The sequence below is a fragment of the Mustela nigripes genome, chromosome 8 (genome assembly GCF_022355385.1).
Source record: "Mustela nigripes isolate SB6536 chromosome 8, MUSNIG.SB6536, whole genome shotgun sequence".
Classification (NCBI taxonomy): Eukaryota; Metazoa; Chordata; class Mammalia; order Carnivora; family Mustelidae; genus Mustela; species Mustela nigripes.
The window spans coordinates 51,105,143-51,123,535 of NC_081564.1; the positions used below are offsets into that span (position 1 = coordinate 51,105,143).

General features: G+C 39.0%; 1 protein-coding gene across 3 annotated transcripts in view; it reads right to left on the reverse strand.

The window, feature by feature from the left end:
- DSC2 (desmocollin 2) overlaps window positions 1–16,173 on the reverse strand; it is a 40,692-nt gene extending 24,519 nt beyond the window's left edge. Inside the window, exons 1-6 of one of the 3 annotated variants that reach the window (XM_059409402.1) lie at window positions 15,601–16,173; window positions 7,500–7,584; window positions 6,208–6,407; window positions 5,143–5,262; window positions 3,747–3,902; window positions 863–1,007 (exon numbers count right to left, since the gene is read on the reverse strand). In XM_059409402.1, the coding sequence (XP_059265385.1) occupies window positions 863–1,007; window positions 3,747–3,902; window positions 5,143–5,262; window positions 6,208–6,407; window positions 7,500–7,584; window positions 15,601–15,669 (775 nt within the window). In that variant the 5' untranslated portion in view covers window positions 15,670–16,173. The remainder of the gene's footprint in view (window positions 1–862; window positions 1,008–3,746; window positions 3,903–5,142; window positions 5,263–6,207; window positions 6,408–7,499; window positions 7,585–15,600) is intronic. The other 2 variants (XM_059409401.1, XM_059409400.1) reach the window with 2 other exon arrangements.
- Between the last annotated feature and the right edge of the window lie 2,220 nt (window positions 16,174–18,393).

Below are 18,393 nucleotides of genomic sequence, written 5' to 3' on the forward strand. Positions count from 1 at the left end.
AAGCTTTTGGACCATTTACTTAAATGGCAGAATAAAAGTTTTTATACATTTGCAGACTTCTATATGCAGTATCATTTTTAAAAATATCCCAGCATTCTAACCTTTAGGAATTTGTTGACCACATCTGTATTTACTGCATTTACTGTACAATTTGATAAATGTTGAAAACATCCATCCATTGCCTTTGTATTTCTAGACTAAAGAATTCTAACTACTCTTTAGCCTTTTTCTATTTGTAAGTCTGCCCTTAAATTGATCAAATTGTCAAGAATGTGTCCAAAACTCTTGGTTTAGTTAGATCTTTCTGGAAGACTCAAAAACTGCATTCCGACTTCCAGCGGATGGGGTCCATTGACATAAGATTGAGAAAACCTTTGTATTACTCTCAGTGACCTTTATGATAATGCTCAGAGTACTGTCAATCATTTAATCAGTATGGAATATCAGTACATCTCCTTAAGACTAAGACTTCAACTGCTCAAAACCTTTTTCTTTTTAGAGTGTGTTCTCGTAAAATTATTTATTTTATTTCACATAGGAAGTAACTGAGTAATTTGTCTAGTTTTCAGGCACTAGGCTTGGCTTTTCAAAGGTATAATGCATCATTTAATCTTCACAACAATCTCGCATATCAAAAACCCATTTTACAGATAAGGAAACTAAGGTTTGTCAAGACTAGGAAACTTGCCCAGGGTTACAGCACACAGCTAGTGAAAGGCAGAGCAAAATTCCACCCACAGCAACCCTGAGTGGCAAGTCCCTTGCTTGTCGGCAGAATATGCTGCCTCCCAATGGCCACAGTAAAATTCAATTTAGGAATTAAAACATTAAGCTGCCATACATTGTTAAGGTAGGTACGCACCAACTCTGCAATTTTCAGAAACTGTAAAAACGTAAGTTGTTTCTGTAAAAATTGGATAGTTATCATTTTCATCCTCAATTCTTATTAACAAGGGCAGGGGAAGCTCTGGAGTATATCCATCTGGAGTTGTGGCAAAGGCAATTAGCTGTGAAGAGTCAAATAAGAAATAAAGCAAAGTTAAAATATGGTTCCAACTTCCTTTGGCTTTAATTTGGAAACTGTTCAGCACTGCAGTGTGAGTTGCACCATTTGTTATGTTTGAGGATGTCGACATAACCTTAATGTCACAGGAGGTGGTTAATCTCATGGTGTACTACAGGATTTTACATTTATCTAATATAATAACAGAGATAATTTTAGAGTTGTCCTGTTGTGGATGAGTGTAACAGCTTTTACTATTATTTTCCCAGAACAGACTTGAAGATTATTTTTTGGGTTGTTTTGTTTTATTAAGTTTTTTATTTTAATCCCAGTTGTTAACATAGTGTTATATTAGTTTCTGGTGTACTGTAGTGATTCACCACTTCCATACAACATGGAGCCCTGCCCATGTTGAGCTCCCCACTCAGCGGATAATCCATCTCTCTCTCTCCCTCCCCCCACCAATGCTCTCTGTCTCTCTCTCTCTCAAATAATTATATAAAATAAAATCTTTCATAGAAAAACAGAAAAACAATGCAAGAGGGTTCATTTTCTTCACATCCTCAACAATATTTGTTGTTTCTTGTATTTTGATTCTAGCCATTCTGACAGGTGTAAGGTGATATCTCGTTGTAGTTTTGATTTGCATTTCCCTGATAATGAACGACATTATCTTTTCGTGTTTCTGTTGGCCATCTGTATGTCTTCTTTGGAGAAATATCCATTCATGTCTTCCGCCCATTTTTAAGTGGATTATTTGGTTTTGGGGTATTGAGATTTATAAGTTCTTTATGTATTTTGGATACTAACATTTTATTGGAGGATTCATTTGCAAATATCTTCTCCCATTCAGTAGGTTGTCTTTTAATTTTATGGCTTTCTTCACTGTGTAGAAGCTATTTACTTTGATGTAGTCCCAATAGTTTATTTTTGCTTTTATTGCCCTTGCCTCAGGGGACATTTAGAAAAGAAGTTGCTATGGCCGGTACCAGAGAAATTATTACCTGTGCTCTCTTCTAGGCTTTTTATGGTTTCAGATCTTACACTTAATCCATTTCAAGTTTATTTTTGGGTATGGTATAAGAAAGTATTCCAGTTTCATTTTTCTCATTCTTTTGCATATAGCTGACCAGTTTTTCCAACACCGTTTGTTGAAGAGACTGTCTTTTTCCTGATGTATATTCTTTTCTCCTTTGGTGAAGATTAATTGACCATACAATTCTGGGTTTATTTCTGGGTTTTCTATCCTATTCCATTAATATAGGTCTCTATTTTTATGCGAGTACCATTCTGTTTTGATTAGTACAACTTTGGTTATCTTTTTTAAAAAGATTTTATTTATTTATTTATTTATTTATTTGAGAGAGAGGGAGAGGGAGCCCTAGCAGGGGGAGGGGCAGAGGGAAAAGCAGACTCCCTGCTGAGCAGGGAGCTGGATGCAGATGTGAGGCTTATTCCAGGCCCTTGAGATCATGATCTGAGACCAAGGCAGATGCTTAATTGACTGAGCCACCCAGGTGTCCTTTTTTTATTTAAAAAAAAAAAAAAATTTTTTTTAAGTAATCTCTACACCCAATATCAGCTTGAACTTACAACCTTGAGATCAAGAGTCACATTTTTCAGCAAATGAGCCAGCCAAGCACCCTAATTAGTACAGCTTTGTAATGTAACTTCATCTGGAAGTTTGTTTTTCAAGACTGCTTTGGCTATTTAGGGTCTCTGGTGGTTCTATACAAATTTTGGATTGTTTGTTATAGTTCTGTGAAAAATGCTGCTGGTATTTTGCTCAGGATTGCATTAAATCTATAGATTGTTTCACATAGTAGGGGAATTTTAACAGTTATTTGTTCTTCCAACCCATGAGCCTAGAATATCTTTCCGTTTCTCTACTATTTTGTTTTGTTTGGAAGTTTCCAGAGCATGGATTTTAAATACCATGCTCTGAATCTTCAATAACTTTGAATTCTTAGGACTCCAAACTCCCAGATGCAGTTAACTAGAATATTATCTTATATTCTCCTAATTAGGATTTCATGCATATTGGTAGTTAAAGTTAGATAATTCTCTTCATGAGAATTTTTTACTTTAAAAAAAAAGGAAAGTCAGAAATAGAACAAATGCACAGATGTAAACTGTGCATGGAATGCAATATATTTCTTTTAATTTCATAATGTGAATTTCAATTCCAATTTTTCTCATAACTGCTCTCAGAGAAAGCAAAACATCACAGGTAACTTAGAAGGCATTCTTATAGCAATTCCAAACCTAAATATTCAATCCTAGGGACACCTGGGTAGTTCAACCAGTTAGTATCAGACTCTTGGTTTTAGCTCAGGCCATGATCTCAGTCAGGGTCCTGAGATGAAGCCCTCTAGGGGCTCTGTGCTCAGCACAGAGTCTGCTTGAGATTTTTTCTCTCTCCTTCTCTCTCCCCCTCTGCCTCTCTCCCCACTCAGGGAGAAAAGAAAGAAAGAAAGAAAGAAAGGAAGGAAGGAAGAAAGAAAAAAGAAAGAAAGAAAGAAAATCTTTTTTAAAAAAATTAAACTATCATACTAAGACCAATCTAAGAATCTAATGCTCTTTATTCTATAAAACTCTTTTTGCTCCAGGTCTGTGCTATCAGATATAGCCACAGCATAGACAACAAGCTCAGAGAATAGAAAAAGATAAATGAATTGAGAATGGGAGAGGAAACAGCCAAACTTAACAATGACTAATACGATACATAATCTTCAGACTTTACCTCAAAGGATTCATACTCCTCACGATCTACAGGACGAGTACAATACAGGTTTCCAGTATCTCTCTCCACATAAAACAAATTCATAGGCTCTCGATCCACCCCAGGTCCTCTTATGGAATAGAATATAGTGTAGTTTTGTGCAGTGTCAGATTGAATCTAGAAAGTAGATGTTAAGAGACAAATATTTATTTTAGTATAACTTTCATCTCTATATATTTATGCAATCACACTGCCATTTTGTTGTAATAAGCAATTACCCCTTTAATTTACTATCATGTATGAATAAAAAAACAGCAATAGAGTAAGGAAGGCTAATGATTGAGAAATTTCAAGAGCAAGGCATGAGGAAAACAATGTAGTAGTGTCTTAGTTTTCCAGAATAACTGAGAAATACTTTAAAAGCTAAATGTTACCTATGTGGACCAAACATTTAAGACTTTAACTGTCTGAGAAAACAAAGTATTCTGAGTATGAAAAACTATGCTTTCATCAATTCTTTTAAGCTTAAATTTATACTATACATAATATCTGAGTTGCTAGGTTTAAAGTTACTGTCTACAGGGCAAAAACCATGGGAAATGCTTTCTTTAATTAGTTTCTATTATTTGTCAGCATCTTTTTTATTATTGAAGCTGAGCTGAAAGGGGGAGTGGAAAGGAGTGAGAATACGAATAACATAATATCCTGGCAAGTGTGATATTCTGGTACTTGAAATTTTTTCCCAAATTGTTTTGATCCTTTTAGTAATATCTTGACTATATGTCAGGATGACACACAATTATTTTCAAATAATGTCTTTCCCAACTTCTATATGCTCTTCTCTCAGCTGTATTAAATTTGTCGGTGGGATATAAAGAAGAGTTCTCTCTCAAATTTCAAGAACTGAGAGAAAAGAAACCCAAGTCAAGGACTGAATGGCCATGGCAATGGCTAGTGGAAGAAGGAAAGATTTGCTGAGGTTGCTACTAAAAGTTAAAAAGAGAGAAAGGATCCAGTATGATTTTAGTAGTGGACTTGGGGATAAACAATAGAAAGAAAGTTTGTGTCTTTTGCCCTTCACAGTAATTTCTTCTATTACAGAAGATGTTTGGGGTTTCTAGGCTATGTCCAAGTGACATGCGTGCTAATATGAAAATTCATTAAGGAACCATGTGTTTGAGAGTGCTAGGTGGGTTTTACAATTTCATATATGAATTTTGCATGACTAAAACTGCAAAAAAAGTATATGCTGGCATAAAGATATGTATTTATACCCATTTATTCAAACATACAATACATATACTCACACATGTATTTGGACAGAACTTATTTTTAAATAACTGCACATTCATTGTCCAAATTAAAAAAAAAAAATGGAAACCATAAAAGTCCACAGTGAAAGGACAATAAACTGTACCTGTTGAAGAAAAAGTGGGAAAGGACCCAAGGAATTCTCCTGCATTGAACAAGGAATAGGAGCCCATCTTCTCTTGGCACGTCTTAGAACTTTTTCTTTAGAATGCCTCTTCTTTAATACCTCAATTTAGAACACAGGAAAAAAATAATAAAGTCAATGATTACTTTATTGACAAACCCCGAAATTCTGACCTCTCTCTTAGGAGGATTAACTGGAAAGGTTTAAGACCATGGTGGAAAACCAAACTAAATGTCAACACTGCAAAAAGATAACAAAGAAATAGCGGTCCTAACTATTATCACATCAATCCTCTAGAGAAAATAACTTGGTATGAACATGGAAGAAAGAGAGATGGAATTGGAAGCCTAGAAGCAAAATTAAAAAACAAAAACAAAATCAACATTACTGTTGCCATATTGCCATGCAAAACCATGGGAGGGCAAGAGATGCAAGGAAGAGAAATTAAGTGAGTGACCCTCTAAATCTAGCATATGCACCTTCCACTCACCAGCAGCTAAGAAGAGCCACGGACCAAGAGAGAGATCTGTGTCAGAATGAGGAGAGAAAAATGGTGACAATTCTCAAGCTACTGCAGTGAATAATGGCCGATGATTGAATAGAAATCATCTGGATCTTTGGTGTCAGAGTCCCATAAGTAAGGCATGAGGTCTGAACCTCAACCTAAAATAGTCATCTACTTTTTAAGACTACAAATTGTGCTGTCTAAGATACATATAGACCTCCAGAGGCAGAGTTTCAAAATTTGTTTTAGAAATCTATTCTACAGGAAAGATTAAGAAATCCTTCTTTGTGTCCAATCTCAAGTTCCCATGCTGTAGCCTCCCAAGTTCTCTGTTCCTGTCCCATATGAAAAGCAATGACAACCTAGAATAACAGATGAGGTTAGACCTTTTTCCACGATTTGAACACTGTTATGTTGCATGATGGTTTCCATTCTTCATCAAGCTAAACTATCCCACATCCTCTCTGATTTCACATCTTCCCTGGTAATGTTACACCTGCAGAAAACAACTCACTATACATCATCTTTATAGTTTGGTGTACCTTTGTTTGATGCTGTAAAAGAACATGCAGCTTCCTTTCTTCATGGTTCTCAGTGTTGTAAAGTAATATGGTAAAACTTCTCTCCTCAGACGACAGAAGAATGGCATTTGTTGCATAGATGGAACCGTCTTCTAAAATTTGGAAATCAGGATCACTTGAATGAATTAGATTTGCAGATTGAAAGCACTCCTTCAGGTTAACTGTAGGAAATACACACAGCAATCATTTGTAAAGTAAAATGAAACAATATATAGTGCTACCAGCAATCTATGCATTTGTTGGGGTGGGGAGCCAAAAACTTAAAATTACACTGATACTTGTAAATGTTGTATTTTTGAAAGTGCAATTAACTACATGGTTAATTAAATTGTGCATAAACACATACATCACTTCTAATACCTACTTTACTCTTTTTTTTTTTTTAAAGAGACATTTGTCCTAAAATAAAAGCATGTGAGTTCCAGTGTTTGAACAGGTAAACCAATACCAAAAGAAGTTATTCTTTATTAACTGAAGTTACCTATAGAGCAATACCTGAGAAAACTTAGACAGAATCTAGAACATCAATCAGCAGTTATTAAATTAAAATATTTCTTAACCTTTTGCATCTATTGTTAGAGTCATTATATTCTGAGTTCTCACTGGTCTGCTCTTTCCTTGCACATTTGAGTTATATGAGAAAAATTAATTGACATGGGGTGTCTGAGTGGCTCAGGTGGTTTAGTGTGCTTTGATTTCAGCTCAGGTCATGATCTCAGGGTTGTGGGATCGAGCCTGGTGTCAGGCCCCATGCTGAGCGGAGTCTGCCTTAGATTCTCTCTCTCCCTCTCCCTCTGCTCCTTTTCCCTACTCCCTCTCCCTCTTTCTCTCTCTCTTTCAAAAAAAAAAATAAGTAATAGTTGATAAGAAGCATTTGTGGAATTATATATCAGGAAAATGCCAAAATGTTTTATGATTAAAATCCAAAAACAACTACCTTTAAACTCAAGAAATAGATTCAATACTACTTCTCAATTTCATAGAAGTATGTAATAACATATACCTTCACCCCCATGTAGCAGAAATATTAATAATTATTTATCGCTCAAACTAAATCTTTTTATATACTTCATATAATCATGTTTTTCAGTAAAGGACAATATTCCTTCTATTGGAATGACATTACATGTATTACAAATGATAATATATTAGTTATAACTATTAATTCCAATGCAGCTATTCTTTTAAAAATGACACTAATTTTACAAGATCATACCAAATAAGATTTATTTTACATTTTAGCAGTTTCTTACCTCTACCAACAAATTTCTCAGCATCTAGTTGGGAGGGAACATGTAGTATGACTTTTTTGCAGGCGTCACAGGCAAATGTTAAGATCTAAAACATCAAATCAGTAATTATGCATTAAAAAAAGATCTTCTTAATGTAGACATAGTTTATATAAATTAGAAATTGGTGTAATTATAAATTAGTTTATACAACTAGCAAAATAAAATTTAAAAACATACATTGCAGGGGCGCCTGGGTGGCTCAGTGGGTTAAAGCCTCTGACTTTGGCTCCAGTCATGATCTCAGAGTCCTGGGATCCAGCCCGGCATAGGGCTCTCTACTCAGCAGGGAGCCTGCCTCCCTTTCTCTCTCTGCCTGCCTCTCTGCCTACTTATGATCTCTGTCTGTCAAATAAATAAATAAAATCTTAAAAAAAAATACACTGCAGCAGAAATCAGAACAAAATTGTCTGATGAGGAAGGATAAAATACAGGCCAAGAGTGAAGGCTCCCTCCTTCACAAAGCATGTAAACTCCAAGAATTCCTTACCCTCTTAGCTTTTGTTTCCTATTCTGTAAAAAGGAGTTAATAGTAAATTAATTCACTAATGTAATGAGTCTCTGGAGGACTGAATGAGAATCACTGTGAGAGCACTAAAAACTTAGGTAGGCAGCACAGGTATATGACTAGGAAAAACAAAAACAAATTTACAGAGTCAGCAAACAGCTTCAATTAATAGTCAATTGCCTATGAACCATGGTACCAAATCAATAATATATTAAATGAAAACCCAATGCTTTAAAGAGAAGCATCAACTCGTTTCATGGAGCGACTTGGAGATTATTTATCATGATCCACACAAACAAGCACATAACTTTGAAATACGAATTTATGTTGAAGGCGCATCTTCTCATAGGTGACCAGTGAGGTCATTTTACAAAATATTTCACTTAAAATTTTTGAAATGCATTAGTGATTTGTGGTAACCAATTCCAATATAATATATATTTGAACACAGTGAAATTTAATTCTGTTCTAAAACTGTGTAATGCACACTTCTGAAAGATTCACAGTTCTACAGTTTTGCAAAAGCTTTTGACCAAAAGCAAGATAGCTGACTAGCATTTACACTGTATTTATGAAGTCTATAAACACAAATTTAAAAAATCAAAAATTTGGATTAAAATTTCATTCCTAATACACACGTTTTACTTCTACTACACATTCCAATATACATTTAATTATCCAATTTAAGTTATATACAGAGTATCAGGCAAGGCAGTGATTACATGTCACTTGGAAATTAGGTGTGGACATGGTGAAGAGACTATTGGATTGGATATTAAAAGATGAGAAGGACATTCACTAGCCGTATCATCTTAGAACAGGAGTAAAGCGAGATGTGTGACAAGTCCAACTCAGGGGGATTGAAAGCATGCATCTACTTCTTCATCCAACCAACATTTACTGGTTGCATTCTAGGTACAAGGCAGTGCTCAACAGTGAACAAAGAAGTCCTTGAACTCATGGGGATTACTTTATAATGAGACAAAAAAAAAATAAATGCACAAAGATCATATAAAGCCAGGAGATATATGTTACAAGAAAAATAAAGCAGGGAGAAAAGGTGACAAAGGGAAGACTAGAAGCCTGAATGAAATGAGGAAGCAAACCAGTTCACTAACTGGGAAGTCTTCCAGGTGGAAGAAAAACCAGAACAAAGACCCTGAAAGAGGATTTTACCTGGTTTATTAGAGGAACAAAAAGGGAGTCATGGTAGGAAAGCACAGTGAGGTGAAGTGATACAAGGTGATTTTAAAGGGACAGGCATGGGCATATCACATATAGTCTAAAGGGCCATAATAGGCGTGTAGATTTTATTCTGAGTACAAAGAGAAGCAACCATAGGTTTAAAAGCTGTGGAGCTGCATAATGTGGTGAGCATTTACACAGACTCATTCTGGTGGCCACATGAGAACAGACTACAGAGAAGCAAGAGCAGAAGCAAGAAGACCAGTTGGGAGGTTCCAGCAGAAATGTGAAAGGGGGGAGGATGGTAGCTTGGACTAAGATGAAAACAGCAGAGAAGTGAAAAATGGCTGGATTAATTCAAGACTTTAGAGAACAGCATCCTGGACATCCATTCATTCATGAATTTAACTAATATTTACTGAATGTGTACGGTGTACCAGACACAGAGCAGTAACAATGATCCTCATGAAACATTCACTTCAAGGATAAGACATAGTCGTAATTTCAATAAAGTAGGATAAATGCTCTGCTGGAGAAGTCTAGAGTGATAGGATAGCAGGGGGAGCTAGCTTCATGGTGTAAGAGCTAGGTGAGGTTACCTCAAGAGCGGCTGTACTGTAGCCACGTCAAGAGGGGCAGAGCTTCTCTGGTCCAGATACAGAAACGGCATATCTGAAGCCCAGAGATGACACAGATCTGAGAACATCTTAAAAGCCTGATACTCATAGCACAAGAGGGACAAAATTTAAATGGATTCAGGGGTGCCTGGCTGGCTCATTTGGTAAAGCATGCGACTTTTGAACTCGTGTGAGTTCGAGCCCCACTTTGGGTGTAGAGATCACTTAAAAATAAAATCTTAAAAACGAAATAAAAGAAAATGGATTCAGACAGGCAGGTGTGGGGTAAATTATGAATAGTGTTAACAAAGTATGTGGATCTTTTTTTTTCTCTAAAGATAATAAGAAACCAAAGATTTGCTTTAAGCGAATACATGACATAAGCAGCTTCCTATCAGAGTAAGGGGGGTCTGAGCAGTGTGGAGAATGGATCAGGAGAATGAGTCTCACTTCCAACAATAGCAGCTAGATCATTCGGGGGGAAAAAATGCCAAAACGAAAAATGATGGATTTTTGTTGTTGTTGTTGTTGTTAACCCTCCTAAACCATCTAGCAAAGAATTACTAGGCAGAAATTGGGGATCAAACTCAAACAGGGAGTAGTGATCAGGTGCAACTTCTGATCTAAGAAGACTGGATGCTGGTTGTTTGGCCTCAATAAAAGAGAAGGAAATCTAAGTACAGACCTGCCTAAGATGTAAGAGAAGAGCTGCACACATTAATCTGGGACCCCCAAATGGAAAACCTTTGCTGTAGAGGGAGCCTGAGATAAACCAGTCCTTGAATGGATCTGTCACCTTATTTGCTTGGTCTGGGAACCTCGAGCCACTGATTAGTTTAAAGAAGGCCTGGCATGTGTAATCATTACCACAGATGCTGAAAGACATTTGACCAAATGCAATAACAACCCCTAGATTAAAAAAACAAAAAAAAGCCCCCCAGGAGTTAATAAGTACTTCTGTAATGTGATTTTTTTATATTATATTTTGTTATAATCACAACATCTATGGGAAAGCATTAGCAGCAGCCCCACTAAACTAAGAAATAACATGGACTTTCCAAGGTCATCATTTATAGTTAACTTTACATTAAAATATATTAGGCAAGAGAGAAATATTAGATGACATATGGACTGGAAAGGAAGAAGTAAAAAAAGAATCTCTATTTGCATTTGATAGGACTAATTGAAAACTCAAACAAATCAACTAGTAAATTACCATAAAACAATAAAGAATTTCAGTAAGGGAGCAGGAACAACTATTAGAATACAGAAATCATTAGTCTTTATACACATAAATACAAGTCAAATAATATAATGAAAGAGAAGGAATCATTTTCAAGAGCAATAAAAAGTTAAAAAGCCAGGAGTAAAAAACAAGAAACATGTGAAGCCTACTTGAGAAAAATCTGAAAACATTTCTGAAGGACAGGAAGGTAGACTCAGACAAGAAAAAAGATGTATCATTATTTTGGATAGAAAAAGAAAATCAACATAAATATATCAATTTCCACTAAGTTAAATTATAAATTTCATGATGTCAATAAAAGTCTTAACAGCATCTTTTCTGGAACTACACAAGCTGATTTAAAAGATCATAAGGCAAAATTAAAAACCTAAGAATATATGGGAAAATTATGAAAAAGAAAAGCTATGAAAGGATATTAGACCTAGCAGGTATTTAAAAAATCCATGAAGTCTCATAATTATACTCATAACTGCAGTATTATATATGAATATGCAGAAAGATATTAGATGCATTAAAAACTGAAAAGGAGGGGCGCCTGGGTGGCTCAGTGGGTTAAAGCCTCTGCCTTCGGCTCAGGTCATGATCTCAGGGTCCTGGGATCAAGCCTCACGTCGGGCTCTCTGATCGGCGGGGAGCCTGCTTCCTCCTCTCTCTCTCTGCCTGCCTCTCTGCCTACTTGTGATCTCCCTCTGTCAAATAAATAAATAAAATCTTAAAAAAAAAAAAAAACTGAAAAGGAGGGGCGCCTGGGTGGCTCAGTGGGTTAAGCCACTGCCTTGGGCTCAGGTCATGGTCTCAGGGTCCTGGGATCAAGCCCGCCTAGGGCTCTCTGCTCAGCAGGGAGCCTGCTTCCCACCCCCACCCCTCCTGCCTCTCTGCCTACTTGTGATCTCTCTCTCTGTCAAATAAATTAATAAATAAAATCTTTAAAAAAAAAACAGCTGAAAAGGAAGTAAAACAGTTTCTGTTTGCATTTGTTGTAACTGTATACAGTCCATAAATGTAACTTTGTTACACTCACCAACAATTTATAGGAGTTCCGATTTCACCACATTCTTGCCCATGCTGCCTGTTGTCAAACTTTTGGATGTTTGCCAAAGGAGGAACATGTTGTTGAAGTTTAACTACATCTTTTCTTATTATGAGTGAGGCTGAAATATTTTTATGGGCCATTTTTATAACTTTATGGGACTTTTTCATATCAATGTTCATGTTGGACTATTTGATTTATAAGAGCTCTTTATATACTCATATATTAGCCTTTTAAAAATATGATCCGCAATTTTTTTTCCAATTTCAATTACCTCTTTGACTTATTTATAATATTTTTGTTTGGTTTGGGTTTTTTGCCATGGACAAGTGTGTGTGTGCCTTAATATAATTGATTTATATTGTTTATAATATTTATAATATATTTATATTAATGGTTATAATTTAACATAATTTGTTTTCTCAATATTAATAAACGGCTTTTGAAATCTAAGCCACGTTAACCATAGATACCCCTTCTTGACTCCAAACTTAAATAGGAATTTTCCATGTTTTCTTTTATTAAGTATATGGTATATGTTACACAAACCTTCCATCTGTTTAGATTTCTCTGTGTTCTGCATGAGTTACTGGTTCAACCTTATCTTTTGCTAAATGTCTGCCTAGATCAAGTAGTCTCATACTATATACAAATTATAATACAGTATAATATAACATGCTATATAATACAGTATTTTATACATAGTATAGTACTATACTATAATCCTATACTATATCAATATAATATAATAACTAGTATAGTATATTAGTATACTATGTATAATATATATATTACATATATAATACTCTCTATGTATCCTCAATGATGTGATGTGCCATCCATTATAAAATAGCCTTCCATCTAGTCATGTACAACCTTTATGGAGGGGTGAAGGAGCTAGTAATATCTACCAAAGTAGAGAGTCATTTATACTTGTATCTGGCAATCCTACTTCTGGTAATCTATTCTATTCATTCATACATCTGCCCATACATGAAATCCCATATATACACAAGTTTATTCACTATGACATTCCCTGTAATAGCAAAAAGTAATAGCAGAGGTGACGGATAGAAGCAAAGATATCCATAAGATATTTCTGAATGTAGATTTAATGGGACTTAATGATACTCTCTTAATGAGGGGAGCAGTGAGGAAGGAAAAGCAAGCAGCTTCCAGACATCCTACCTGAGCAACAAGGTGTATAGTAGTGTCAGTCACTGAATTACAGGATATTATGAGAAGAAAAGCAACATTGTTTGAGAAGATAATAACTGCTGTGTCCCACATCATACTAGGTAGATAAAAAGACGTATTGTTCAATGAAGACATCCCAACTACCAAAATAAATTTCATTTAAGGAGGCACCTGTAATGATAGTTCTTGAACAGGACTTAGAATAGGGAGTCTGATTCTGAGTAGTCAGGGACAGGAAGGTCAAAAGAAAAGAAAGGGGGAGTGAATTTCAATAAAGGCACAAGCTACAAGGTGGAACTGTGCAAGGAATGGTTTCTATTCGGCAGCGGAGATCCCTTATGACCTTAAAGAGTGAGCAGCCTCGTTAGGTGTTTAGGTAGAAACCAGAGTTCAAATGGTTAAGACCCATGTGAGGTAAGGCTGTATTAGGAAGCAGAGAGAAGCTGATTTGTGGAACGGTGAAGGATTAATTGGGTGCACGGAGAGGAGGAAATGTAAAGGGTGTTCCCCCAGTGAATAGGAATTATTCACTCTTTAATAATACCTTCTACTCAAACGCTCTTTACACATCCATCACACTTGAGGCCCACAAGCATAAGAACCACCGGAGGCTGGCAGGACTTTGCCCTGGTATTCCCACAGACACCAGAACAACTAGAAGGACTCACACCACGCCTTCCAGCCAAGAATGTAGCAGGATGTGGGGTGTAGCCAGCGCCAGAGCTTTTTTTCTACCCCACTTCTGGCCAATCCAACTCTGAAGCTAAGACAAGTCACCTTTAGTTTGTTCACTTTATCGTCTTTTTTCCAGAAAGGAAAACAGAGAAAGTTTTGTAAGCAGAGGCAAGGCAGTCCTATTTATTGCTCATACTTATTGCTGTCCCTGCTTAATTACCCCCTTTCCTTCAAAGAATAATGGCCAGTGCTTTAAAAAGCGGCAACTTTATTAGGGATCTAACCAAAGTCATTTCTTTGTCATCAACTACATACGTTGTGACCGTTATCTATGCCATTTTTGGTTTTCTCAACTGTAAAATCTTAATTGTTGTGCCCCTGGCCCTTTCTGTGATACGGATATGCCCTGGGAATTTGTCCATAGAATTCCTAGAGAAAGACATTGGAATGACAGTACTATAATTTCATGACGTAAAAGTTTAAGGAATTGCCTGTAACCTAAGAGCGGTTGAGTAGTGAAATTATCAGAATATTTCATTCCCACCCTCCCCCCTTCCCCCACGCCGGTTCCAGCACTCCCAGAAGGAATCTTCCTGCTGTCTGTTGTCCAGGTTTGTTCCCTTGTCCCTCAGAGAACTTGAGCTCCAACTCAAGGAGAAAGGACACTACCAGGTTGAGAACTTTCTGGCACCTGATCTATTTAATTTTTCTCTTCCTGGGGGACTCAGGAAGTCCATTTGGGGAAACCTCGGATCCCAAACTCTCCCAGGGTCTGTCCATTGGCATCGAATTCCTGCACTTTCTGCCTTTCCCCGCCCCGCCCCCGGCTGTGGGGAAGTGTCCCTCCCCAAGTAAGGCCACGCCTTCTCACTCCCAGGTTTGGGGAGTGAACACTTTGCTGCTGTGTTCTTTCTCAGTTTTAGACTGAGAGGGCCTAGGAGAAGAATCCAGATGCCTTGGTGCACAAGAGATTCGGAAGAACATTTCCCTTAAAATTAAGGGGGTGGCAACCGCACACGCTGACAAACAAAGGGAACCATACAAAGGGTCACCTAGGGCCCGCCCATCTACCGTTTCCGGGCGCGAGCGTCGAGACCACTCCTCTACGCACACTCACACACAGACGGAGAGCAACCCCCTGAAGGGCGCGTAGTCCCCTCCCTTTGACCCAAGGGCGAGCACTTTCCGCCGGGTCCGCGCAGGGCTCCCTTCGCGGTGGCCGGAACCCGGCACCGAGGCAGAAGCGGATCGCACCTTCCCGGGGAATGGCAGAGGCTCGGAGGAGCCGCGCTCCCCGCTCGTCCCCAGAGGCCACGGTTTTGGCTGGGCGTTCGCAGCTGGCGTCTGCGTCTCCGTCTGCCTGCGCTGATTACATCTACCGATGACACCCTTCTCCTCCCTTTCGGGAGCGCGGCGCCCAGGTCGCGAACCTCTTCCTGGCAACCTTCCCCCATTCCTCCAACTCCATTCGTTCAACCGGCCGGCGACCCATTACCCTCCACTTTGCCCGCCACCCCACAAGCCACCCCTGCCCCCCGAGTTTCCTCTGGCACCCCCATCGGGAGGAGCCCCCCCTCCCGGGAGCCGGCAGCCGGGCGGCCACTCACCGAGAGGGTCAGCAGCAGTTGCCAGCACTGGGCTCCGCTCCGGGAGCGTGCGGGGCGGGCGGACGCCATGGGAGCACTCGGGGACAGGTCACCGGAGAAGCGCCCGGAGGTCGGGTGGGAAGGCTCGGCGGGGCCAAAGGCCGCGGCCGGAGTGCAGACTGGGCCGGCCCCGCAGGACGAGTACGAGGCACAGACGGTGGCGCGCGGGGAGAGGCGCTTTTCCTCTGGCTTTCTCTGGAGCGCTGGCCTCGCACCCAAGGGGCTTTTCCTCCGGCCGAGGGTGGGGCTCCAGGCGCGTCTAAAAGCCACCGATCGGCCCCTCCTTGCTATTTTCTCAAGTCTTCATTTCTTTTAGAGCGCAACAGGTGGGAACTCCCTCTCGTCGCCACCCTTTTACCTGCGCTAGGTGTTTCTCAGCAGCCGACGCCACCTATATGCCCCATCTCGCCACCGCCCCCCCACCCCGGTGTCCGCCTGGAAGATTAGCAGCTGGCCCTGCCCAGCAGAAGCCCTGACTGTACAAAGACTCACTCCCGGGGCGCGGCGGGCCGCGGGAAGGGGGCGCGGGCCTGGGCGCACTTTCGCGCCGCGGCTCCGCCCCGCGCGCTGCCCTCTCTGCGGGCAGCTCCGAGGTCAGAGACAGCTAGAGCTGGACGGGTCGCCAGAGGTGGACGGGTCGCCAGGGCTGTCCCAGCTGCGTGAGGCCTACATGCTGGAAAGGAACTCCAGGAACTCCTTGCTAGAGTAAATTGACTGCAGATCTCCAAGTGCAGTTCGGACAGGGTTTTCATGTGTGGCACCCTTTCTTGGGGGGGAGAGGGGGTCTTGTTTTTGTTTTTAGAAATGCCATGGCCAATACAGCAGTGATGCAAGAAAGTTACCATAAATTAAAAACATTAACTAATTAATGAAGGGGTTCCAGGCTACGAAAAAAAAAAAAAAAAAGTCAAGGATAAGTTACAACAGAAAACGCATCTATTCAAATCCTTGACGTTAGTTAAATGTGCGCTACCGCCCTTCTTCAAGACCCTGCATTGTCCCAAAGTAAAGCCCTCCACTGACCTTCGTACACCTGTCTCCTAAATTGAAGTCCTGGACATTTACTAGAGATTTCTCTCTTCCTTTCCTACCACCAAAGAAAAGAAAAAGAATGGGACGCAGTTTATGTTTGGTTTGCAACGTACTTGAACTAGATGAATTACCTCCGGCCTTAACTTGGAAGATTAAAATATGAAAGCACTTTGCTTGAGCTCACCAGAGAACAATGACAGGGCGTTCTGACTCATCCTCCAGCACCTCTTTTCCACTGCTGGCTTAAACCAGGGAAGTCGGACCACAAAGGAGAAATTTGTCTGTTCCATTTCGTTTGGTTTGCCCCTCCTGGGATGTTTGGAGAAACCTGTTTCAAAAGCCAGCCATGTCGCTCACCATTTCAGTTCTTAAAAACGTGTACCATCTTATACCATTATACGCAGAGCCAAAATTATTATAATATTGACCATATAGTTAAACTCAAAGGTCAAACACTACATGGCTTGCATCCTACATATTAGTCCCATGCTCTGTTTTATTAATGACCCCTAATGAGCTGTTCTGTTATTTCCATAGCCAGAAAATTTATCATTGAACATTTGCTCATAAAATAAGCCTGGGTCATTGGCATGAGACTATAGCTAACATGCTTCTGTTTCCATGTTTTTTAACCCCCATGTTTTTCCAGTAATGATTTCATAAACACACTTCATCCTGTACTAATGACATTGTGATCTCTAGCATGAAGCTCTCCAGAGGACAGAGAAACAAATTAGTTTCAGGTTCTAGGAATGTACTCAGGCTATCATCATAGTCCTTGACAATAGGATATTTCCAAACTCTTAGCTACCCTTTAACCCTTATTGCCTTAAGGGTAGCTTACGTTTTTCCTCATTCCAGAAATGGGTGGAAGAGCAATCTGAAAAGAATTCATCTTAGATATTATTTTCATCTTTCACACGAAGTATCTAATTGAGGCTATTAAAATGGTGATGGGGGTATTGTGACTTTTTTTCTTTTAAAAAAGAAACGAAATATAAGGGACTTCCTCTAGACAAGTGGCCTAATTTATTTAATATATTTAGATTAGACTAAATGGTCACTGAAATGGATTCCTCTATTATACATTTTTGAAATATCAGGTATAAATTTGAAAAGACAATGAAATGAGTATAGAAGAATTTTTTTGGTAACAGTGTTTTGGGAGGGGTGGCGCCTGGGTGGCTGAGTGGGTTAAGGCCTCTGCTTTTGGCTCAGGTCGTGCTTTCATGGTCCTGGGATCAAGCCTCAAATTGGGCTTTCTGCTGGGCAGGGAGACTGCTTCCCTCTCTCTCTGCCTGCCTCTCTGCGTTCTTGTGATCTCTGTCTGTCAAATGAATAAATAAATAAATAATCTTTTAAAAATTATATGTTTATATATAATTATATTTATATAATTATATATATATTTAAAAATTGCATAGATATATATAATTATATATATATATAAAGAATGTCTTTTGGGGGATTCCTGGGTAGCTCAGTTGGTTAAGCCTCTGCCTTTGGCTCGTGATCTCAGGGTCCTGGGATGGAGTCCCGCACGAGGCTCCCTGCTCAGAGGGAAGTGTGCTTCTCCCTCTGCCCTACCCTTCACTTAAAGGAAGTCCCACTTAAGTAATGTAATTAAAGTAACACTGGATGCTGTCTATGGTAACTTCTACTTCTAAAATTAAACTACTTTGATTTCATGAGACTGATTTTTGGAAAAGGTTAGCTGTTTAT